Source organism: Poecilia reticulata, chromosome 13 (assembly GCF_904066995.2).
Source record: "Poecilia reticulata chromosome 13, P_reticulata-male-v2, whole genome shotgun sequence".
Classification (NCBI taxonomy): domain Eukaryota; kingdom Metazoa; phylum Chordata; class Actinopteri; order Cyprinodontiformes; family Poeciliidae; genus Poecilia; species Poecilia reticulata.
Genome location: NC_088842.1, coordinates 16,394,205 through 16,420,215, shown reverse-complemented (window position 1 = coordinate 16,420,215; position 26,011 = coordinate 16,394,205). Strand labels below are relative to the sequence as shown.

Genomic DNA, 26,011 nt, shown 5'->3' with positions numbered 1-26,011 from the left:
CTTATTTTCATGTGTTGCACATGTGGGATAAACAAATTAGAATCAAGTTGCCAGGATGTATATTTCTGTCTGTGTATGAACGCTTAGATGTTTCTGCTTTAATGGATTTTACGTTCCAAGGCAACGATACATGGGGAAGCTTTAAAGCCCCATCTTTAATGTTACACACACACACGACCCATTAATTCCTAGTTTAACTGCTGAAAATATTGCAGCAAGTTAATTTGGTCTAAGCATTCCTCATATCCCACTGACACTGAAAGCTGGATGAAAGCAAACCAGAGGAGATGATAGGATCCTGAAAGATTGGGGGATTTGCTCCAGTCTGAAAATAGTTCATCAACAGCAGTATACTATGTAGGAGGTTGGGTTTTATTAACATGGGGAAGGTTTTACCCATTTTCTGTTTAGTTCTTATGTTGTTTAAGTGTTAGATTTCTCTGATTTCATGTTCCTTCTATCCTCAGTAATAAAAAGCATACAAAACTTTAAAAAAAGAATCATATTATAAGTATTTTTTTAGGTCTTGATCGAATTATTAAACCCTTAGAATCCACATTTTGTTAATAATTTATTTTGTTCCTAAGAGTTAAGATCGCAGGACCATCCATCCATCTGTCCGTTGTTGGTTTGCATGGTGGAATGGTCCAGGGATTTGATGGAGAAGCTGAGCGATGAAGGAAAATGCTGGAAGCTTGGAGTGAAGAATCGGGAGATGAAGCTGGAGACTGAAGCCTCTAATTTTTGCTTTTATTAAGAAAATGAGCAAGTCCAATTTTTATTATCTATAAGTAGAGATGTTTCACCAGTAGTGCCTCCCTCCAAGGCTAACATCATAGCAAGCTAAGCTGCACTACCATGTCAGGATAAAGGTGAATGGTCTCTGCAGGCTCTGAGATTCTCCCAGTTACCTTCTATGAAGTGTGAGTTGCATGAGAAAATGGTGAGACCATTGGGGTTCATTGTAGAAGCGGTTTTACTTGCATGAGTTGGTCACCAGAAAATGTGAAGGCCTCTTGCAGAGCCTAAAGCCTACCATGACCGTCTTGCTGGCAAAGTAGGCTAATTTAATCTAACACTTTTTGTTCCATGGCTGGTATTCACATGGGGTCCTGTCAGTCCCCCGGGCTGAAACAAAAAGCCACCAATCTCATCAAGCGGCTGAAACAGATAATTCATGATTCCCACTTAACCTAAAAAAAGAGACATGATTAAAGAAAAGATTTGCCATGGATTGGGGTCCCAGCTGGGGAGGAGTACACACTGATTAACTGATAATATTGAGATTAGTTGTTTTTATTGCTGCATTTTAAAGTTAACAAACACCCTCACTTTAACAGTGATGATGCATTCCTCAGTAGGGGTGATGTTTGTGGGGCGGTTTCAGCATGTTTCTCATAAAGTGTCCCATGTATGGTGGTTATTAGTCTTCAACATGGCTGTTTGGGGTTCGATTCCTGACCCTGGGACATTTGCATCACGTCTACCCTTTTTCTCTCTCTATTCATTTTGTCTGTTCCAATGCAATAAAAGCCACCAGTGCCAGGAAAACCTTAAAAAATGAATGAGCGCTTTAGGCTTGTAACAATGCTGCTTTAGAGACATTACCCAGTCAGAATCCTCTTAAACACAATCCAAATTTAATACTAACAAACATGTAAAGAAGCATGAATTAAATACATTTTGTTTACATCTTTTCCCATATGTATTATGTTGTGACTACAATAATTCCATTGTTTTTTCTTCACAAGAAAAAACTTGTCAAAGCATGACAAATGAGCCGTCTCGGGAAGCAAATGTGAAAATTATTCCCGTCCTTTAACACAGGACTGTGAATTACATCGCAGGTGATCTCGTCCTCAATGCTGTCAAATGGCAAAGAAGAGTTGGATGTGCAGCTGCTGTTACTGTTTCAGCACACAGTTTCCTCATGTGCTGTGATTCCTTTATTTTCTGCTCCTAAATAAGCACTCTCTTGCACACGCGTACGCATCAATGCAGACACCAACATAAACGCAAGCGATGTAATTTACAGCTACATCAGCAACAATCTCAGGCCCAGGGAGAGAGAATATGAAAAAACAGGACAAACACATGAGACCCCCTGGGAACAATAGTCATCTGTCTTTATTTACAGCTAGGGCATGTAGATAGAAGACAGATTGCAAGGGCACAGAGAAGGTAGATAATTTAAAATATATCTCATGAGGTATTGTGATTGATGAGCAACATCCCTATAAAAACTTGGTTGTTAAAACCTTGTCGTGTAAACTGAGATGCCTCATATATAGGAAAGCTTGATATGAGCGTTTTTCTGTCTGCTACTTAACGAAGTATTAAAAAATGCTTAACAAAAGGATGCCAGAGCCTGAAGAACTTAGCCGGACTTATTAAATTAAGCTATAATGAGGACATAATGATGAAAATGATTGGTGGAAAGCAGAAAATATCATTAGAGAAAGGTTGGATGAGCTCTTAAAGTCCCAGCGAGCAACTACAGCTGTCTTCTGCTCCCACTGGGGTTCTACAATTGCAGATGCAACAGGGCATGTTGTGAGCTCACCTCTCCCCTCAAAACAGAGACATCTGTCTCCCCACACAAGCCATATGCTGTGTAACGCCAGCTCTCTCTAGTCTCCATCCCCTTGTTTCACTTTCATGTCTTTTTCTCTTTCTGTCGCCCATCTTGCTGTCTTTGATGTAGCGCCAGAAGCTGGCAAAAGTTCCTGCTCCAGGGCTTCATGGGCATGCTGTCCCTCTCTGTAACTGTCCGCTCTAAACCAGCTTACACACACGCACGCACACACAGAGACGTACATTATTAAACAGCACATTCTTTATCATCCAAAGTTTGTCACCAAAATCAGATGTGAATTTCCACCAATCAGTGGGCTGTATTCCTTCATTGTACCTTTGAAATCAATTGTGAGACTGGACCTGTCATGATGTCAACACAGTGAGCACCAATATTATACTTTTTGCTTTTACGTAGGGTTATCATCCGTGCTTCGTTAATGGTCCTGCCCGTCATTACTGCGGTTAGCTGGATGGGTGTAGGTGGCATAAAATCCATAACCGAGCGGAGCCTATTTCACATTGATTTAAACATTAACATTGACTTGTTTGTTCTCGTACAAGCTTTCTGATTGTGCTTGAGAATTCTGCTTTTGAAGTCGTTCGGCAGAGGAAAGTAGCATTCTACTATCAAACATAATTTTCAAGACTCAAGAAAATACTTAATTATCTAACAATTAACAATTCTTATGATGTCATACACATGAGGCAACGACACGATTTGCTGTATCTAAATTGTCTAAATCCTATTGTTGGATCTCAGTATTTGTTGTGGGTATTTGTTTGGTGGTATTTTATGTTTTTCTTGTGTACTCTGATTCATGGACCTTTAAGGGACAAAGCTGCTGAAGTGAACTAAGGTGATGTTTAACAGTGTGGCTTGTACAGCCAGTCGGAGGTCTGTGGAGTTATCTGAAGGAGCGGAGAGCCAGATTAGGAGAGTCTTCATGTAATAATGAGGTAAGTTCATATAAACAGATGGTTGCTTTTTGTATATTTCTTAAATACTATTTCATCTTTGTGTGAACCTCTATGCCTCAATGCTTCTGTTATATCTAAATTTCCCCAATTAATGATATTTCTGTTCTGTTCTTGCCTTGTACAGGGTGGACCCCACATATCGCCCCAGCAAGGATAAGCAACTGCAGAGCAGCATCAGTGTGTGAATGTGTGTGTAAATGGGTAAATGACTGAACGTAATATGAGGCGCTATGGGGTCCTCTGGACTTGATAAAGTGCTAATCAAGTGCAGACTCTTTATCATTTTAAATGTATGGATTATTACTCACAGGTGAAGAGGCCATGACTCAAAAGGGTTACTATGGATCCAAGAGTGGTAAAGCTCAGTGGACGGGAGGAGAGCTTTATTTTTAAGATCATGTTTGATTGTCTTTTTAATTGTGATTTTCTGATGCTTGGGTAGATTTCTGCCTAATGGGATCACTTGTCTTTTTTTTTTTTTAGAGTTGTCCAAAGTTCTGCAGGATGGGAAGCAATTACATTTGCAAAATGGAAAAAAAAACTTATCTCATTGATCTGAAAAGCATAATGTCAATTTAACTGTATATAATTGGAAGCAACTGAAGCATGTAAATCACATTGCTTGGATGTAGTAAAATCCCACAAAAATCTCGATTTTTCTTAAACTTATTTTATTGTTAAACTTCTTGTTTAAACCGAAGACCATTTAAAATGTCTTTCCATTCCCACAGGAACCCGATCGTAATGAAGTCCTCTGTATGAAAGCTACTCTGTGCTTTAAGATACATTACCAATATCAAAATGAGTTTCTAAAAACAAATTGGATCACAAACATCTGACCGAACAAACAAGCAGATGCCCAATTATTATCAGACACAGATTCTTTATTCACAGACAGAATGAAGACAGAGCCACAGATGTGGCTTGGGCTTTCATATTTCTCTATCTTAGGAATCCATTTAAGCCATGCACCTGCCCACCAGAGGATTTAGACTGAGCATCTACAGCCTGTCTGTCACGCTGCACTGCCCCGGTGCACATCACACACACACACACATACACACACCTACACACACAAAGCCTGTCTGTGGGTTTGCCTATTTTCACATTCATTCATAAGGCATGCAACCGATTTTTGGTTATCGGAAAGTGAGGGGATATGTCTGTCCCACTGTGTGCGGTTGTTTGAAAGAACAGCCTCACATAATGAGATAAAAAGTTTCATGTAGCTCCATTTCTAGGTAATCTTTGTGTTAAAGAAACTGTTTGGTGTTGCAGTTAGCGTAGCTGTGCACATTGCCGCCGTAGTTCCAACAGAGTTGTAAGAAATGACTTCTGTACCAGCCCAATATGGGCATGATCAGATAGCATCAACTTGAGGCCAACGTGGCTAGGCTTTAAAATGTTCAATTGATGTGCAAATGCTTGCAGGCCTTGTGTTGTGGATTCATTGGCACTTCTGCGATTAAACTCTTCCATGTAGAACCCACCGACAAACACTCATCACAGATGAGTCCATGCTGAAAACAGGATGCTCTCACAGGTCACGCAATCCTTAAGGAGCTCACTACTTTCTTGGTACGCTCCTCAAGACGTCTCCAACAACCCAGAGAGAGCACTTATGTTCTCTCTGATTGCTTTATATTGTGGTTTGGTCTAAACCTGGTGTGAATGGGGTCTCAGTGAGGATTGGCAATGGTTTGAAGAAACATAAGGAAACATAAACACGATATTCTCAATCTGAGAAGTTTAAGGATTTTCATTCAGAGGTCTCTGACATAATGAAGTAGAAATAGGTCATCAGTTTAGGACCACAAAACAGATTTGTTATGAACATAACGGTTGAAAAGAGGGCGAGACAAGTAGAATTATTTGGTGAAAATCTGAAACTTTGCGGTGTGTTATCACAAAATCCTACACAGTGCTCCTCTATAGAAGAATGGATTGTTTCTGTTAACGTGTTCAGATGCTCTCCTACGCTTTTATTTGCTCTGTTGCTTTCTTTCTCTTAGGTATACCTCTTTGTCCAGTGAATCCATTTGTCTTTTGCTGCAATTTCTCTGTGGGCTCAATCAGCAGTGAGCTCTGGAGGAAAGATTATAGCCCTTAGCAAGGCTCAGCTGCTAGAAAGGAGAGAACAGTCATGGAGAGGATGATAGGGACTTAACCTGAGGTGGGAGAGAAGGTTGTGTTTGTGGGAAGTGGAGGGTGATGGTGAAGTGAGGCGAGTGGTCGAAAAGGAAATGGGATGAAGTGAAAAATTGGCAAATAAACCTGCTAATGAAAGACCATAAGAAGTAGGTGGGAGAGTGAGAAACGACATTCATCTGTCTGTCTTCTATACCGGCTTGTTCACAAAGGATTGGAGAGGGGCTGGTGTCTATCTCCAACAGTCATTGACCAAGAGGTGGAGTAAAGCCTGGATTGGTCGCCAGAGAATAACACAAAGATGATAAGAAGTAAAACAAACAAAAAAAAAAACAGCCGTTTCTCGTATAATAGGCCTGGCAATGAAAATAAAAAAGCGAACCAAATACTTTTTCCTATTTGTATACATTTATCTGTCTGTCAGTGAAGGAACCCTGTACACGTTGCTTTCTTGACAGTTTAGTGATAGTGACGTTAAACCTGTGTGTCTGACATTTGAACCACACATTAGTTTTTGCGGACAGTTACCTTCTGGCTGTAAAGCAAGATGGATCACTCACCTCACTGTGGCCAGCTTATGCCGTATGCATGAGGTTGTTTTATTTAGGAACTCCAATCTATCAGTGTTACTGTGTCCTTGTGTCCTCATATTGTGCTCATTGCTCAATGGCGTATTTATTGTAACATAGTAATAACTAGTGGGTAACCAAAACACCGGGAGGACAACACATCAGCACAGGAAATAGATAAATCATTTTTTTCTTGCACAATTGTCAATTTCAGGGATCAAAAATTTAGGGTATTTGTTGATTTTTTATTTTTTTTTTAGAATCACCAACAGATGGGAAAAAAAATTTTAAACTGTACTAATGTGATGTAGGTCACACCACAGACCACTAAAGAGCAGCCAGGCAACAGGTGGCAGCTGGCTGAACAAAGGAGAGGAGCAGGTGTATCCTTCCCTCTGTCTGTTTCTCTGGAATCAGAACCGGTGATACAGATGCCATACAACACACGACTTGGCAACGGAGGATGACATATTACTCTGAAATTGTTGCCCAAAAAAAAAATCCCCTTGTCTACGTGTCTGAAGCAGGTGCTGAGATATTTTCAGCTTGGAGGATACTTGTCATAGTTTGATGTTTTTCTACCTTGCTGTCTTTTTGTGCTATCCTTCTTTTGTTTCCTTTTAGTCTGCCTTTCCTGTCTGACTCCCTCCCTTTATGTTCATGGAGATGTAGCTCCCCGTTCCTTGGAAGTCACCTGTTAGACTCATCAGACTCATCACACAGCAATATAACCTTAATGGGCACTTTATCTGGTGCCAGTCAGTAATCGGGTTGGACTCTTTCACAATGCCTAGAAACCTAAATATGTCAAATTGCTGCTGTGTGATTTGATTGCCTGAGTCTCTGATTGTAATCACAAGCGTTTGCAAATGTAACAACGTTGTAGTTGACTTTACTCTTTGTTACTTATTTCATTGTATAAAATCAAGTCAAATCAAGTTTCAAATAGCTTCTGGTTGATTTTGTTGACTATATTTTAATTAAATACATACATGCAAAACAATCACACAGAGACTGTCTTTAAATAAAGACATTTATTTAAATGTCCTTCACGACAGTCCTTAACTGAGCGTAAAAATGAGGAAAATGTGCATCTTGGTAACAAAATGTGCAAATGACTAAATAAATATATGCAAAGCAAATGCTGCTGTAGACATTATCAGATGCTGTGCTCTGTGCAGTATGTGTGCGTTTGGCTTGAATATTGTCTCGTGGACATAAATGAGACTTCGTCTGATTAGTTCAGCTCTTTGCTTATTCATTTACAAATCCCTAAGTTACAAATTAGTAGTTAGGGGTTAATTTGCTAGGTAATTATCACATTTAGTGTCATCTGCTCAATAAAACCTTTTCATCAGAATAAATTAAGAGAATCTGCTGGAAATACAAACTGCCACTCTAAGGTACACACCTTAATGTGTCAAAAACAAATCACATTAAAACATGTTCTGATTGATCTTGATGAAAGGTGTGAAGCATCAAATGAATAAAACCATCACTCTGCAGTCCTCTGCTCCGCTGTTCCTGGAACTATCTGCTTTCCTATTCCTTATCTGATGACATTTTGCTGCTTATTTAATTACTTTGCTTGTTTACTTTTGTGTGCATGTCTGCGTGTGTGTGTGCGTGCATGGACATTTCTGTCTCTATGTTGTTTTTTTTTTATTTTCATGTGGGTGCCATTTGATTTCCATATAAGTGTGACAGGTGTGCAGCTGGGGTGTTTTGGACCGGCCTTAATAAGCAGCACACAGTGAGCCCTGGATCACAGGCTTTAGCTAATTCTCTCATTCCTATTCAGGATTGCAACAAAGTTTAAATCTGACAGAGTGAAGTGGCTGACCAATGGAGGAACAGATGCACCAACAAACCCTGTACAGGCAGAGATGCCAGACGCCATCAGCACATGTGTTCAGACACACATTCAAAATTAAAGGATTTATAAACAGGGCTTTACACGGAATAGAATTGTGTACAAGTGTTTTTTTCTACACCTTAACAAACAATTTAAAATCTCTTGCTCAAATCTCTGTGCAACCCTTACACCACCACTCTCTAACAACGTTTTCATTTATGTCTAAGTACCGAATGCTGTGAGTTAACACCATAGTTACATGCAAACTTCACTTTTGATATGGCGTTTTTTGGGGTGACTTGCAGGACTGGACAAACTTTAAATTGCAAAACAGTTCAACATGAGGAAAGAATAAGTGAAAAATGTGAAGGACCAATGAGCACCACCTGCTGCCAAGTTTTCTGTGTCCTCTATTTCTGTACTCTATGAATGCACAGATGCGCAGAAAAGCACGAATAGGAAGCAAATCCACACAGGCTCCTAGAGATGAATTATGTTTGCATGAGTCATTTCCAGTCATTTGGTTTGCCAAGCTGGCTTTTCTATAATGGAAACTAATGGTATCATGTGGTTTACTGCCTTTTTTTTTTTTTTTCATTGCGCTCCAAAAGATCACCATTACTTTCCTCCTCCTTTGTTTGCCTCTTCATTTTTTCCCTATCTTGTTTTGTAAGATGCTCATTGTGAGATGCTTTTGTGAGATGCTCATTGTTGGTAGAACAGAATTATTAAAAGCAAAAGTGACATGAACAATTGCAGTTAATGCACTATGTTGATCTTGGGTTCTGACTGAATGGATGTTGAGAGAAAGTGCAGTGTATTTACTGCATGGATCAGCGTTATGGATACAACCTGAACCGGTACCTCCTGGACTCAAAGTGGAGCTGGATTTCTCTGGAGATGAGTCTAAATGACAAATCATCTACCTCCCAATCTCATTAGAAGCTTTATAAACTGAAATTATGCCCTCACTCTGGGAGGAAGGAGTAGTCATGATATTGGACAACGAGTGCCATCTAGTGGTAAAAGAGGCTCAGGGTAACATTATACTGCAAAATGTATTAGGCTGCATTTGTGTGAATCAAAACATTTGAATCACGCAAATGCAGAATTAATTAAGTTTGTGGTGTTAACATCAGCATAAGCATTTAACCCATTCCTTCATCAATCATATTTGACTATAATAAGAGACAGAATAACTAATTATTATTATTATTATTATTATTATTATTATTATTATTATTATTATTATATTATTATTATTATTATTATATACTTACTGCGTCTGTATAACAGAGTATTTTTCATGGACAAAATGAAAGAAAAAGACTTTAAAGCAAAAATACCTAATAGAAAATAACCACAAAAAATAATATCAATAATCTCTCTCTTCTGCTTTTGTGAAAATATACTTTAAAGTAAAGAATATTATGCTCATGTGAAAAAACACTGTATTATGCACTTGGCATAAAAAAATTGTCAAATCATTTGTAATTTTTATATATTTTTTACAGTAAATGTTTTTGCCTGTTAGGCCTTTTACCAGTGGTATCAATAATGCATCAGTGTTAAACACTAAAGTAGTTTTGGACTGTTATAAAAGTGTACATTGAGAAAACAATGTTTTTTTGTGAATACTCTTGCAAGTGCATTTACTAGTGCTTAATCTCCAAGGGTTTCATTGTTAAATCTCTGGTCTGGAAATATATATTCTTTAGCTCCTCCTCTAGGCCACAGGACAATATTAGGACACCTTATCCATTGGAAATGTGGCGTTAGACCTCAGGATGAGGAATAACGAGTAAAAAAGTACTGAAATCGTTAAGCGACTCAAAGCTTATAATATGAGGAGGAAAAACAAAACCTGACGTTAGAATAAAACATGTTTTGAATACCATTTTCTTCACCAATGAACCAAGAGGACAAACCCCTAAAGATTACAGACAAGTCAGGTTGAATGTTTATTTGAAATATATCAGACCAATCAGAGCTCATATTTCATAACCTCCATCATAACAATTAACGATCATTTCACTCCTCTTACCAAAACACATCAAAAACCTTTTCAAATATCCAACCTGACCCTAAACACTGAGCCTTTCTTTGTCTTGGACAGAATAATCTCAGGCCTTCACGCGCCCTGCCAAGCAGAAAGACCCTCTTTGTTTTAACTTTATGGCGACTAATTCTCTAATCTCTCTCTTGGCCAGGCATTTTGGAGGTCGGTCTCAGCTCGTTAACATGTTTGGCCTGAGAACCAACATTTTTAAATCCTCCTTCCAACGCACTGGCTCTCAGGCCAAGACAACTACGTCACCCAGAATCCCCCAGTGGTGACCGTTGCTTCAGAATATCCGTACAGCATATTCACTGAGCAGAACGGGGGGAAACGATTTCAACATTTCTAAGAGGGAACAGCTGCAACATTCTGCTGCTGGATGATGAGAGATTTCCTTTACACCCTCCTTTTCTCACTCAATTCATTTCCCTTTACCCCATACATTTTTTCTCTTCGGCTCTTGTATTCACTTCACTTTTTTTTTTTGTCCCCTGGTGCTCATTTCTTTTTCCCTCCGTCTTAAAAACTATGTGCCCAAATCTCTTAGCAGCCCTTTTACACGCACACACCTGACTGTGTATGTTTAGCATGCACACAAGTTCACACACAGAGGCCCAGCTCTGAAAAAGCAATGCTGAAAATGTGGTGTTACACATTTCATCCTTAATAAAACCAAAGTACTACTAAAAGGCAAAAAAAATAAAACAATATACAAGAGAGAATGAGTATTTCTGTGTGTAAATATCCGTGTTTTTATAGAGTACGAACTGGAAGTGTCCAAATTTGACCACAAGAAGCTAATAACCAGAGGTTGTAATGTAAAGTTGTCACTTATGGGTATGTTTGAGTGTAATTTTTTATGTCGTTTCTGGGATGGAAAATCAGCATTTAGTTTGAGCTGCTAGCTGTTAAAAATTTGTGTGTGTATGTGTATGCGTGTGTGCTTGTGTGTAACCAACCACATAAATGTACAAATGGCTGCCTCGATGGAGAAGCCTGGGCACGGAAATGACCTGTGGCATTCGCTGGAAAATGTTTTTGAGCCCACATTAATAAAAGCAGACACGTAAAGCTGATATAGAAGCGACACCATGTAGGCTGTGGAGCTTGGAAATTTTACAGCTCTATCTGCACGTGCGTGTTAGAAAACTATGAGAATGCGTGCACGTGCACGTGTGTGTGTGTGTTAGTGTGGCCACATCTGGAAACAATAAAGCTGTAGATGCTGTCACTTTCCCTTTACCTCAGGCTTTTGAGCGCCCTCTTAAACAAACACTCAATTCACTCCGAAAATTACAGGAAGGCAACTGGAGCTGCACGGTTACATATTTGGACGCTTTGCCTCATCTTCTCTGCTTACACACACACACACACACACACACACGCAGGCAGAAAATACAAATTAGTTCATTTTTTCCAGTTAAAAATACCTGCACCTCCTAACTTGTATGAAGCGTTTCTGCAAAAATGTGACCTAACTTTGAATGTTAGCATATTTTATTTGTTACAAATATCACTGTGTAAGCTACAATGTGCATTTGAGGTTGAAAGTCTATTGCCGAGTTACTCATGGAGACACAGTAACAGCTTGCGCACCAACAGATTTCAACAGCACATTTATTGCAAATGTACTGGGCATTTTCTAATCTAATTCAAAATAACAGCGAAACATTTTAGCACAACTCCAATTTCACAAAGAAATTCTCTGGAGTTAGACAGAGGTTTTTGGTGCTGCAGCCTTGAAGCAAGATGGACAAACATATTTCTGAGATACTACTGAAGTATGAACCATTCAGACCCCTCAGGTCGTCAGAGACCTGCTTACTCAGCATTTAGGTTTTATGCTCCTCAGGTCTAGATCAAACTCCCTGGAAAGCTGAAATGTGCCAGAATTGCCAGTTTCTCTAAATCAAGACTGAAAATATTTTTGTTAATGACAAGGTTTGATCAAACAATCTAAATAAAATTTCTTTGTTTTATGCTTCCATGTGAATGTAACCAATTTTATGTCACATTCATTGTATTTTAATTGATTGGTATGTGATAGAGTCCTGCACCTGACCGCGCTGCCAGTGTGTCACTGTGGTACAGAGGTACTTTTAAAGCTCCACCAGCACGCAGCACTTATGTAGTAATTTCATGAACAGTTCACCAATTATTGAGTGCATATGCTGCGCAGTACATGATGGGCCAAGATATCTGTATTAAAACTTTTTTTATTGGTCTAATATGTTATTTCCAAAGAGAAAATGGAAACATTTTCGTGATTTTTACCGATAGGTCTGGGAGAGTGGAAATTGCTTCATGATGAAGCATCAAAACTTAATTTGTCTTCCGAGACAAGAGGTGGCAGCATTGTCCAACCCAGAAAGTGGACAAAGTTCATCGAATGTGCAGAACACAAATCCTTTCACTAAATTAATTTTTGTGCAAAAGTGTCACAATGTGGCTTTTAGGAGGCTCAGTTCATATCTTTACATTTTCTGCATCAGGGTAAACACAAAATCAAATGTTCAAGAATTAATCGGTTTGAGAAATTAGGATTAAACACCCAAACTTGCACAGGAGAGTTAGAAACCAAAAAAAAAAACTTTTATTCATCTTCTGATACAAAAGTGTTTTTTTAAATAAACAAGATTTTAAAATTTGTCACATTATTTTTTTACAAGGATAAATTAGCATTTTATAATACATTGATGACATTGCAAAGAACACGAGTGTTCAACACAACAGGGAGCATTATAAACCTTAAAGGTTCTTATCCGAGCTGGCTAATCGAGCTCGCTGGCGATTCACAACTGGGTTTCTAAAAGAATTTACAAATCGGCACTGGCAGTGGTTTAAGTCCTGCACAAACAATCACTGCAGGGGGGGTTAAGGCACATTCAGTGACTGTTTAGAAAAGTCACCTTAAGCTCAGAGTGGTCACAAGAATGAGGAGGAGGAGGAGGAAGGGGGGGGGAGTGCTGTCAAAAATTTAGACTGTTTAAAAGGGGAACTACATTAGCTCAGAGGGGAGGTGGTTGCAGGTTAATTTAATTCACTTTAAGTGAAAGTAATGTTTGTTTGACTTTGGAAATTCAATAAGTGTACCGAGGTATGCTGGTCTGATGAAGCTGGTTTGTGTAAACGGCGTCTGTTTCACCACAACGATCGATCCTGAAAACATCTTTGAGGAAACATGCAGCCAAGAAATGCCTGGTTCCTATTGGACAGGCTGTGAGAGGCACTGTCTGGTTATCAACATTTTTCTTTTAAAAAAACACAGCTGCTTGAAAATGAGTCCAAAACGCTGAGGATGTGACAAGAATGAATGTATGCAGTACTGCTAGAGAGACAATTAGGCAGATAAAGAGGGACAGCTTCAGAGTATCGTGACTAAAGGACTAGATTGGCTTCAGCTACAATCTGTGGAAAAGACGAAAATAGTGAAAATGGTAAAAAAAAAAAAAAAACAACAACCTGAAAATCTTCTCTACATCATCCGTGACATTTTGAAATGTACAAGACTGTGTTCCAGAAAGGAACTCCGATTGTCTGAGGACGTGAGCTGAGACGCATCAAGTGAGGCCAATAAAACGCATGAGGGAAGACGATCAATAACGGCATCAGGGGGGAGATATTTATCCTTATAGAACCCGTTGCAGTGTGCCGTCTCTGTACAAATAAACATTTATAAGAAGCTTATTGTTACTGAAGAGGAGGGCTATTGGATTTGTTGAATCTTGAAAGATGTGTCTAACAGTTTCAAAGATACTTTGGCATCGTAGTCTTGCAGTGGTGGCCTTTAGTACTCTGATTTCCGAGTTCTGCAAAAGGTTTTAGCATCTGATGAGAACACTTTGCTCTGATCCAGTCCCAACTTAAGTATCAAGTACAACCATCTAAGTTCATGAAGAAGAGCGTATTCTCTGGCTGATATTGCTGTTGCCTAATGTGTGTTTTGGCAGCTGATTGTCCCATAACTTCTTGCTCTAAAACCTTCCTGGGTTCCAATGTTTGGAAAAGGGCAGAGTTAATAATTAAATTTCCTGAATTGTATGGCGACCCAAGAGCATATAGAGTGCAGGGTTTGCGGGAAGACTAAACATCATTGGACACTAACTGAGTTTCTCACAGACTGCCAAAGTGTAACTTTGAGTATCTATTTTGACTTTATCAGGCGTAAATTGCAGAGAAATACGCCTTTGTGCGTATTTCTCTGCAATTTACACCTGATAAAGAAAGTCAAAATAGATACTCAAAGTTACAAATTATGTTTGTTCTGATTCTGATGGAAATTTTCTGACCTTTTGCACCATTTGCTTTCACTTTTCAGCAACACCCTCGTTGAAAGTAAATTTAGAAGTACGGTTCTGATATTTTATAAGTGATAGCTCTCTCCGTTTCTCAGTCTCTCTCTTTAGCATAACTTTAGATTAGTTTTCCCAGAAGGCTTTTGCTTACAACTAGTCTGTTGAACCAAAGCATGCTCTTATCTAAAACAAACAAACACAAAAAAGCACTAATTTATAAACCTTCAAACTATCATCACATCTTCAGGGGGATTTTTAAATATAAATCTAGGAATATTTATATAGCATTACTAAAGTTTGAACCAATGACCTTCCTATATCAAACATACTGAGAATGGAACATTTAAAGCACCATGAAGTGACAATGGTGTAAAGGTTCATAACTTCCATTCATCCATTTTCTCCCGTTTATCTGGGGTCGGGTCGCGGGATCAGCAGCTTCAGAAGGTAGGCCCAGACTTCCGTCTCCCCAGCCACTTCTTCCAGCTCCTCCGGGGGAACCCCAAGGCGTTCCCAGGCCAGCCGAGAGACATAGTCCCTCCAGGGTGTCCTGGGTCTACCCCGGGGTCTCCTCCCGGTGGGACGTGCCCGAAACACCTCACCAGGGAGGCGTCCAGGAGGCATCCTGACCAGATGCCCGAGCCACCTCAACTGGCTCCTCTCGGCGTGGAGGAGCAGCGGCTCTACTCTGAGTCCCTCCCTGATGACCGAGCTTCTCACCCTATCTCTAAGGGAGAACCCAGACACCCTGCGGAGGAAACCCATTCCAGCCGCTTGTGTCCGGGACCTTGTTCTTTCAGTCATGACCCAAAGCTCATGACCATAGATGAGGTTCATAACTTGCATTCACAAAAACCACTGTGATGCTTTTTAGGTTAGGTTTGCCTTTAGATTATAGATTGGGACTTTACTGATCTCATCCAGATTAGCCGATGACTTCAACCTCAGGAACCATCTGTTCTAAATTTATACAGAATGAGGAGACCAAGAGAAATATCTCCTGAAAGTAAAATAACTGCTCATAACCTTCTGGTAACACCTCATCTAGCTTTAAAACAATGGCTCTGTAGACGTAACTGAATTTTAATGGTTCGCTCTCAGACTTTCTACTTTTGTCTTCACATTTTACATGTTTATAGTGCAATAATTACAGCACCGAGCCTCGTTCCCACAAATCCAAAGCAATAAAATCCACCTGTACTAGCATCTGATTTAAAAAAAAAAAAACCTCATAACCTGACAGAAATGCAGACTGTTTGTCTGTAAACAAATTGTAGATTTAAGTCAGTATTTTGGGTATTTTCTACAGTTGGTCTGGTATTTTAATGTTGATTAACCTGCAACATTAACATTGCCCAGGTGACATCAGATATTTCTGGGAAGCCAAATATCTGTAAATCTGCTCCAGTGTCAAAGTGTAAAATTTAAAAGCCCTTTAAAAGTCACAATAGCACACAGCTTTACTATATTCAGCAGGGTGGGTCTCTTCTGCTGATCACTTAAAAAAAAAAAAGACAGAAAGGTAGAATCATTGCTTATGTGCATCTTTTCTGCCTTTTCAGCATGTCTTCTTTTTGATTGACTCATTTTTTGCTTTTCCCCACCTCTCAATGCGACAGAAATCTAATGAGAGGTAGAGAGGCTACTCTTGCAACAACATGTATGACTCAGTCTTCCTATTTTCTCCTTCATAACTCCTACTGGAGGCAGGGAGTTCATGCAATGGCGTTATATCCAGTGGCTTCTCTGAGAAAGTCTGGCTTCAATCCTCTGTCCCATTTCTAACCAGGTTGCCGACTCTCTTCGTCCTTCATTTGGCAGAGAAAGTTTCTTTTCGAGAAAAAAAACAACGCAGAACGTGTTTCCCGTTCATTTTCTCTGCATCTCGTCACACCACTGTCTCGTTGCCTTTTCCCGGTTTGATCCAGCTTTCAACCGGCGCCCTCTTGCCGCCTCGGCTTGCCCGGCTGTCCCTCAGCAGTCGGGCGGAGCAGCGCTGCCAGGTGTGGAGGGTCTTCGCCGACCAAATCCACATGCCTGATGTGATGCCCACAAGCAGTGACATGAAGATCCGAAGCATCTCCGACGCCACATACGAGTCCCGGGGGCTCGTCTTGAACTCCTCCCAGTTAGACAGCTGGTAGAGATAACATCCAATGACTGTGGATGCAGGAACGGTGTAAAGAACAGAGAACACTCCGATCTTCACCATTAGACGCTCCAATTTGTCCGTTTTAGCTCCATCCTTTTGCAGATTAGAGCGGATCTTGAAGAGAGCAACCAGGCCTGCGCAGATGAACAGCGTGCCTGTGGGGCAACAAGAAGACGCGCATGAAAGAACAGAAATAAAGAGATCAACTACGGCAAAGTGATGAAATTAGTTTATAGATAATTTATTTTCCAGCCCTGTACCTACCTATGAGAAGGTACGTTGCCAACGGTGCAACCACAAAGCCTGTGAGAGCCTCTTGCTGCTGGTTACCAACGTAGCACAGCCCAGTAAGGTCATCAGCATCTACCAGTCGCATTATAAGGATAACGATGGTTTTAACAGCTGGGATGGCCCAGGCCGCTATGTGGAAGTATGAACTGTGCATTTCAATTGCTTCATGACCCCACTTCAGTCCAGCAGCCAAAAACCAGGTGAGGGTAAGGATCACCCACCTGGAAGAAAGCGGGGAGGACAGAGTGAGGGAAACTGTAAGTGCCTTGTGTAAACGCTCATAAAAGTCACAACTGAGGCAAACATTTCCTTCTGCAAATTTAGAGCGGCCCTTCTTTGGTTCACATGCAGGATTTTAGAGTTCATCCAATTTTAATGTCATGTTTACTTCTACTGACACTTTGTGTTATCAGCAGTGGTTTCTTACACAGGAAGCACAAGGAGAGACAGAAGTATCCCAGAACTGAGCCCTTCAGCAGAAAGAAATAAAGCAAATTATGTTTTTATCAGGGTATCGTGACTAAAATCGTCCTATTTTTGGCTTAACCAACCACAGCTGCAAGCCGGTTGGTTGGAGACTCAAAGAACTGATTTGTTTCAGATCAGCCAACCAACCATCATGAAAGAGCAGACAGAAACATTCTTTATTGTGGAAGCTATTACTGAGGTGGTTGTTGTCTAACAGATTATATGTAAGCAACCTTGTTGGGTATGAAAAATGTGGCATCTTGATACAGGACGGCAATTCATTTTTGTCTTGGGAAATTTGTGGTATTTGACCTGGAACAGCCTGCAGCAGCTGCCAAGGAGACTTCAAGTATTACAACTATTTTTGTGCTTTATTCAATTTTTGCTTTCAGTCTCTGTTTACTATGCAACATGCTGGATTTGGAAACAATGGCAGCCTTTTAGAAATAAGTCTACATTCTCAAACGAACACAGACAGAGACACCACTTAAAGTTGGCAACGCTGATCGGCTAATTGATATCACAATGTACAGAAACCTGTCTAAAATGTGAACTTCACAAACTGCCTTTGTTTTCAAATATTAAATCCCTATTTTTATGACATCTACTTTCTCAGACATGCCGTTCAGGGTAGAAGGGCTTAGAGGAATTACTTCAAATTAAGTTAATAATAAATTGGAACGCCGCAATGAATGTCATTGGTGCTTTTGTATTTGTGACAGATAAGAGTCGTATGTTTCAGGAGCGACTCAAAACTTTGTCCCTTGTGTAACATTTTCATAACAAATCAACTGGCCATGTGCCGTTTTAACGGTAATTAGGTCACAAAAGAAGTCACTCGCCAGTTATATAACAGAGCGCAGCGATCGTAGTTCTGGAGATCAGAGTTTCTGGCCTGCTGCCGTTTCCAAATGGCAAATAAAAAACAGGAAAACAAGGACTGAGTGCGAGGGAAGAAAAATAGCTGTGACAGCAGTGTGGGTTTCCACTGCAGCTTCAGGGCAGCATGCACTTGAAAAGTGGTGGTTTTACCAAGGCTACCCCAACTCTGTGTGTGTGTGTGTGTGTGTGTGTGTGTGTGTGTGTGTGTGTGTGTGTGTGTGTGTGGAAATGAATCCAACTAGCGCAGAGGTTATGAGACAGGATAGTTAGATTTTCTTTTTTTTAAGGAAAACAGGATGCAAGTCTCGTGTTCCAATTGTTCCACCACAAGGGCCATTCACAGCAGCTGATGACAATGGGGAAACTGGGATGAACAGAAGGAGGAGAGAGTGTTTGAACTAACCACAGCGAGGACGCCATGCCAAAGAAATAGAGGAGAAGGAAGACTATGGCACAGCCGGTGCTCTTTAATCCTTCCTGGACCAGAATCGGAACGGCAGTGGCGTCCAAGTCACAGGAAACTCGCTCTCTTCCAAGAGTCAGTCGTACCTAAGGAGGCAGGAAAAGTCAGATGTACCAAGAAAAGGGGGGGTAACTTAATAACAGAAATAGAAAGTTCTCTGAGTCATCTCGACTTGAACAATGACGCCTTTATCCCATTACTCACCAGGTAAGCAACACTGTACAGATTGCAGCACATTGAAAGAAAGATGATTGGCCTCTCGGGATAGGAGAAACGCTGCGAGTCCAGGAGGAAGGTCAAGACCGTCAGAGTGGTCGACAAGAAGCACAGAACGGCCCACACCGCCATCCAGGCATCTGTGAAGACTTTGGCGCCCCGTCGGTAAAGGCCACTGTCGTAGCCACACTGGAGGGTACAGGTCTCGGTTTGTTTGAGCCAAGTGTACTGCTCAGGTGCCGATCCGAGGGCCTGACATTCCTCCTGGTGAGGAGGGTGGCGGACCGGTTGGTAAGGGGGATCTTCGTCACCTGGACCCTCCATGCACATGTGGTTGTGGTCATTAATAGGTGGGAAGAGGCTGCAGTTAAGCACCTGCAGAGACATTACACAAAAAAATACTGTATCCCACTCACTTTTACAAGGTTATCAGATTAGAAAGTCAATATTAGGTAGAAAAAAAAAAGTTATTGCCAGTGTCATTAATTTTTAACATTAAACAACACATCAGGAAAAAACAGAAGAGCACTAAGAACTCATGATTGTACCACATAGCTTTCTTTGTCTTTGACATTGTTCACTAGTTTTTATCAATCCTCAACCTAATCTATATTACTCTATCATAATTTCTCAAAATTTGTCTCTAACCCTCCAATCACTGGGCATCAAGTTCTTTACAACTATTTTTAGTTTGACCCTAAAAAAATATGCAAAAAGTTTAACTTTGTTGTCAGAATGGTGTTGTCCAACTTTAACCTACTTTGTCAACCATAAAACTCTTCCCCAACATTTAGGCAACAAGAGACATTTTTATGTGAAGACTTTTCAACATTCACCCTTCAGATTTTTATGTTGTGTGTAGAGTGAGGAACATGTCATCCATTCATTTTTTTTTCAATTAACTTTGCAGTAAAGTATACAAAATGCACCTAAGTAGCATGTTTTGTTGGTTTTTTTCCCCCAAGAAATCTCCACATTGAGGACATTTGTAAAAAAAAAAAATGTTTTTATGGAAAACATCTGCATGTGAAGTCTAGAAGAACGATATTTAAACTGGGGATCTCAGTTGGAAAAAATGATGGCAATACTTCTGCTTGTTTCAACTGGCTGGTGTTAAGCTCATCATGGCAAATTGTTGTAATAGAAAAAGCAGTCAGCTGCAACAGCAGCTATGAAACTTTTTAACTATACCCTGAAAACTTGTCCCCCAACTTTTTTCTTTTCTTAAAAAATATGCATGCTTTCCTCATGACAATGCAACTCACCTCAGGCCAAATGAAGCCAAACTCATGAAGAACAGGGAGGCATTTTCTCTTGACGGACAAACACATGCTCTTACACGGCCCGATGGGGATGGGGACCTTGTCTGTGCACATGGGCACATAAACTGAGCAAAGGAAGAACTAGAAGTAAAGAAAAATAAAAAGTTATGCAACATCTTATTTGCATGGGTTGCAAGGTTCTAAAAAAAGATGACATTGATTTAACATGACTAAATCACAAAGATGCACTAGAAAACAGCTTTAATGCTTGGTTAGTTAAATTAATCCATGAGGTAGCAAGTAGGGCAGTGCTCAGTCTGTTTATAATGAATGGATAAGAAGCAGAGGGGGGGCAACACCCTGCTCTCCCACATGGCTCTTTCATCAAATTGCATTTGCTTCTTGCTTTCACCTTAATTTTCTGAACCATTCAAGCACCCTTAGTAGTGTTAGAATCTCTTTTTTTAAAGAAACCCCGGCAATGTGGTTTGAGGTAAATTAAACCACATTAATTTACCTAATATATTGCAGCTTCTTAAGAAAAAAAAAAAAAAAAAAGGATCACACAATAACACCAACTTTAAAATAGATCCTTAAGATATGCTTATGAAGACACAGGGCTGCCAGATTTGACTGTGGAGATAGTGATGCAAAAGAAGAGCAACTCCAGTGTCTCAGAAGTCAGAAATTTTAAGCGATTTCACGCCTCTACTATGAAAGCTCCTGACAGCCAGAGTGAAAAATTGGACTATGCTCATGAAATGAAAATTTATAGAATAGCAGAGTATGTTTCACTCAGCTCCCCTGACCTGAAGGTAATAAACAAGCACCTTTGGGCATTTGGCAAATTGATGAAGCGAAATTAAATTTTGCTGTTGAATTTTTTAGATTAAAAATCTCCCAAAAATATCTTTAAGACTTGACGCCAGGAAAAGTTATTTGTAAGTATGAGCTTACAGACAATTGGAGATCCTTCCTACAGTGGGCTATGCATGCTCAACCGGTGACAGTAATGTAACACTTTCTGGGTGTTTTCCACAGACCGTCTGTAACCCGAGTGCTGCCACGTTAATGCTAAAAGCTGCTCGGGTTACCAGTCAGGAAGCCTCCCATTAGAGCAAATGTTAGGCGATACGGTTCCCCCCCACCCCCTTCCTCAGTCTTTGGGTGGTGGTGGTATCTGTGTTCATCTCTGTGTGTGTGTGTGTGTGTGTGTGTGTGTGTGTGTGTGTGTGTGTGTGTGTGTGTGTGTGTGTGTGAAAGAGAGAGGGAGAGTTAGGGGCGTGGGGGTGTGTGTGTCAGCTAAACTTACAGGACAATTTACAACTGGAGGCAGACAGGTTGATTTTATGCTGCAGTTGCTTCTCGTTCATGCATCTTGAGGCTCTGCATTATTGCAGCAGTTCCAGATGCGTTTTGCAGGTAATCTCACGTGGCAGCAGATACAAATAATTTACTGCAAAACCTAAGAAAGGGGTTCATATTCGAGTCTAGATGTGCTTGCTTTGGCAGGAGAGAGGCAGGGAAAGTTTTCACCCTGCTATACATCAGGCATGTGAGCCTGACTGATTTCAAGGTATGACATTTTCCTTCATAACTGTTCCTTTGGGTTATTGTCCACTTTAATACTATTCCAAAGGAAGGGCCAGAAGGACTTCAGTTTTCTCCAAAGCCATGGAGCTCAGAGTAACAAAACACTGCCCCTCCCACACCTGTTTCTGTGCAATACTGGTCTGATGTCTGAAAAAAATGACTCCTATGAGAAAAATATAAATAAATTATAAAAAAAGACAAACGAACTAAATGGACACTTTTTAAATCCTGGTTTAAAACTACAGTTCACAATTTCGGCGAACAGATGACGGTATACATTTCTGTGCTAAATCTGGCATTTTTGCTCAAGCTTATCATTAGAAATAAACTGATCACCCTTTTCATGACCAATACCAAATTCTGGGGGTTTGGCGGTTTGATGTTCTGCTTCTGATTTTAGGCATTTTTCTTTTCTAACAACTGAGACACATAAAGGAGAAAAACATGCTGGAACTCATTGATTGAGGGGTTTGAACCCAACTGAACTAGAAGATAAGATAATCCCTTGTCAGACTTTTCAAAGAGTAAACTTTTATTTTAAAAGCACATCAAAAGTTTGCTTATGTGTTTATACAGTGAAAATGAAATAATGTTTTTTGGTTTAACGCATTGATCTGGTTTTAATAAAAAACGATAATCAAGCTGATTGTGCACCCAAAAAAAACCTATTAATAAATCCTTAATTTTTCCCCAGTTTGAGAGATGCATTATGGGCCCAGACTATTTTTTTTTCCTGCATGGTGCATGAGTCAAACAAGCAGCATTTGTCTTAGGACACTAAGGGCACCATTGTTAACAAGAAGACTGTACAGTATAAAACTGAAGATCCAGCTGCTGCTGTGAGGGGATGAACTCAGAATGTCAACAGACAGTGGGAGCATTTTCAGCGAAATTAACATGACAGTTCGGCGAAGAAAAAGAAATTGGAGGGAGAGAATCAGCGGAAGAGACCCTTTCCACTTAGTTTAACTGCCTGGGAATCAACCTATAACATGCTGATTATTTCTGGCACCATCAGTCTGAGCCGCTCACAGAACAGGCAGTTATTGCAAGTGGTCTGGCTCCCTGTCATGTGCTCCTGGACCACACTGTTTCCCTTTGCGTACACACAAATATAGCACACTTTCAGCAGTAGCCAGGCTTTTTTTAAGAGCCAGGGCGGCTGCTCCAAAGTTTGAGCATGGTTCCCATTCCGTGCTCCGCTTTATCTCACTCTAATACGTTATCACGCTCGGTTCCCGTACCTTGAGCTGACTGGAGCAGCCGTACTGTATGAGCGGCGTGAACGTGGTCAGCTGCAGCTCGGCGTCCGACTGCAGCACGTTGCCCACCAGGTTGGGCATCTTGGTGACGTTGTAGCCCAGACCCTGGCACATGCTGATCCGGATTGGGTCACAGGTCATCTCCTCCTCGTCGTCGCCGAACGCATCAATGGCCAAGAAGAGCGGACAGACCAAGAGGAGCGCGAGCGACACCATCATCATCCTCATTGTCCCGGGCATGTTGACAGAAAACCCCCCACCACCACCACCTCCTCCACCAATACCAGAACCGACCGAGTGAATAATATTATCTCCACAGACTCCGGTAAGGCGGGTCGCCTTGGACACCGAGGCACGTGGGTTTAAGGTTAGTCCAGCAGGAGCGCGGCGCGTGTCGTCCCGTGCGTCTTTTGAGGTTACAACATCCCACTCTGAGCCGTTCTCCGCAGTCAGATATCCAGAAAATATAGTTGGCGAAGCATTGCCAGAGCTACGCCTGGAGGAATTGGTTGGTTTCCCGCAGCTTGAAGATACCTCTACATGTCTGATATATTCCCGATTTGTTACAATGATAACTTCTTGCCAGAGGAACGCGCTGCATGTCCTAGTTTGCGCCTACTGCCTGTAAGCGTCCAGTGCTAAACTTTCTTGTGTCTATGAGGGGAGACTGTTTCACCCGTCCGGAGGAAACCAGTCCAATCACAGCGCTGGATTTGGGTTTTCCTGACCAACCCACGGCCAGAAAGGCGGGATCTACAGCCAGCCTCCTCCTATATCCCCAGTCTCTCCATTTTTCCCCTATTTTGTCTAATTTGAATGAGCCTGATCTTATTTTTTCATTCCACTTAGCCAGAATCCCACTCCTTAGGGCAGTGGTGCCCAAAGTCGGTCCTCGAGGGCGGCATCCTGCGTGTTTTAGTTCTCTCTCTGCACCTGGATCCAATGATGTATCATTAGAAGGCCTAAGAAGAACACTGACATGCTGAAAAGGTTGTTACCACCAGGGAAAGAACTAAAACGTGCAGGATGCCGGCCCTCGAGAACCGACTTTGGGCACCCCTGCCTTAGGGATACTCAAACCCCTTACCCCCACCCCATGGTTCTTATTTCAGGTAGTGGTTCGAATATTTCACTGAAAGGGAGTGGATGAATCATCAATTGCCACTGGAAGCATGCAAGTGCATCTCAATAATATAAAATATCATTGAAAAGTTTTCCTAATTCACTAAAAAACCTAAACACTTTTAATTGGCAGATTTAATATAGTTATTCATTTCACAAGTTTATTTCTGGTCATTCAAATCATTGTGACTTCCTCTTGATAATAATCCACTGCTTCTCTACAGGGTTTATATGAGGCCAGTTAGCTGGCCAATCAAGCACTGTGATATCATGTGCAGTTAATTGGTTGTATTATCAGAGTGAACAGGTGCCAAGTTCTGCTGGAAAATTAAATCAGGAATCATGAGATGCTCTGTGTTCTCTCCATCCCGCCATAGCACTTGAGGACATTGATTTTTAACTGAAATGGAAAATGTATTTTCATCTGAAAATATATTACAACAGTATAAGTTAGAAGCATTTGATGTCACTGCTTCAGGAATACCTTAGCATGAAGAATCCAACATTTGCATCTCTTGTCTTGGATACATCTGTGCGTTCTGGCTCCTAATGTTTTCACTCTGAGTTGTTTGTACACCTTTTCTATTAACCATACTATACCCCCACTTAACTTTTTATTAAAGTGCTTGATACACTGAGCAGCCAATTCAGGTAATTACATGCAACACCGACATTGGACTTTAGCGAACTGAGACAATATCACTTCATTTTCTATAAGCTGCTCCATATTTGTTTTAAAATCGCTGAGCTTAACAGTACTACTCTTCAAACATACTTGAAATGTACGGTTGTAGTGCAGCCGTTTTCGCTTCGTTTAGCAGTTCCAGGACTCGACCAAAACCCCTCAGTGTCATTACCTTGAGAAATAATGAGATTTGGTTAAGTATAAAACAGGCTTTAATGATCAAATGTTACAAATCATTCAAGTCATACAAATGGAACAGATAGAGTGACATTCACCGTCCAGCGCTGGGCTCCGCTCGGCACACTGGAGGGATGCAACAGAAGCAAAGATTGCAGGACGGGGTCTGCTTTCATCTTCTCCTCATCCTGCGCCCTCTCTAAGGCGTGTTTTCCTGCTTAATCAGTTTTTGTTTATGTGTGACTGTCACCAGTCTTATATGTTATGGCTATGTAAGGGTGCAGCAATGTGCATGTGAGCAGATGAAAGAGACAGAGGAAAGACGGAGAATCATATATCTATGACAATACTGTTGGTAAGTCCTGACTGCAGGTATTTTTAGTATCTGAAATTGTACTGCATTTATTTCTCAGCAGGGCATTACATCAGACTACAAAAACATTGTTTTTTTTGTTTTTTTTTTGTTCTTGTGGTTATTTATTTTAAACAGAAAAAAAAAAAAAAAAATATATATATATATATATATATATATATATATATATATATATATATATCTGAGCATAGTGGTTTTTGTTCAATATGGTAATTGAGTCAGTAGTTGCATTTTTGGGTGCATTTGTAAGCAATGGCTCTTGCCCTTTGTTTCCCAGTGGCCCCTGAAAAGCTCAATTTTAAAGGACAACAAAGTGCTTTCCTTACTCCTCCCCCTACTAATAGTAAACAATTAGGACACCAAACCCCCTCGGAAATATAGAGTTTGAACTAAAAATGAGGGGCAAGGAGTGAAGTAAAATTCAGCCGTACTGTACTCCCTGTCTTCTCCAAAAGGGAAATTATGACATATCCAGAGCTGTTATTCATACTGCGCGGTTTAACTATTTTCGGTTAGCATGCGTTATAGCTATGCCAAAATTTGCAGGATTTTATTTTAAAATTTTAGTCCCTAATTGTCCTTTT

At 40.6% G+C, this 26,011-nt stretch overlaps 1 protein-coding gene across 1 annotated transcript; it reads right to left on the bottom strand.

Moving 5' to 3' along the window:
• Window positions 1–10,075: 10,075 nt before the first annotated feature.
• Window positions 10,076–23,951, bottom strand: fzd4 (frizzled class receptor 4). Its single transcript, XM_008425503.3, has 6 exons — window positions 23,053–23,951; window positions 20,219–20,356; window positions 18,942–19,328; window positions 18,678–18,823; window positions 16,898–17,145; window positions 10,076–16,788 (listed from the first exon to the last, which is right to left on the bottom strand). The coding sequence occupies exons 1-6, from the start codon at window positions 23,308–23,310 to the stop codon at window positions 16,370–16,372; spliced, it is 1,596 nt and encodes a 531-aa protein (XP_008423725.1). The 5' UTR covers window positions 23,311–23,951; the 3' UTR covers window positions 10,076–16,369.
• Window positions 23,952–26,011: the final 2,060 nt, after the last annotated feature.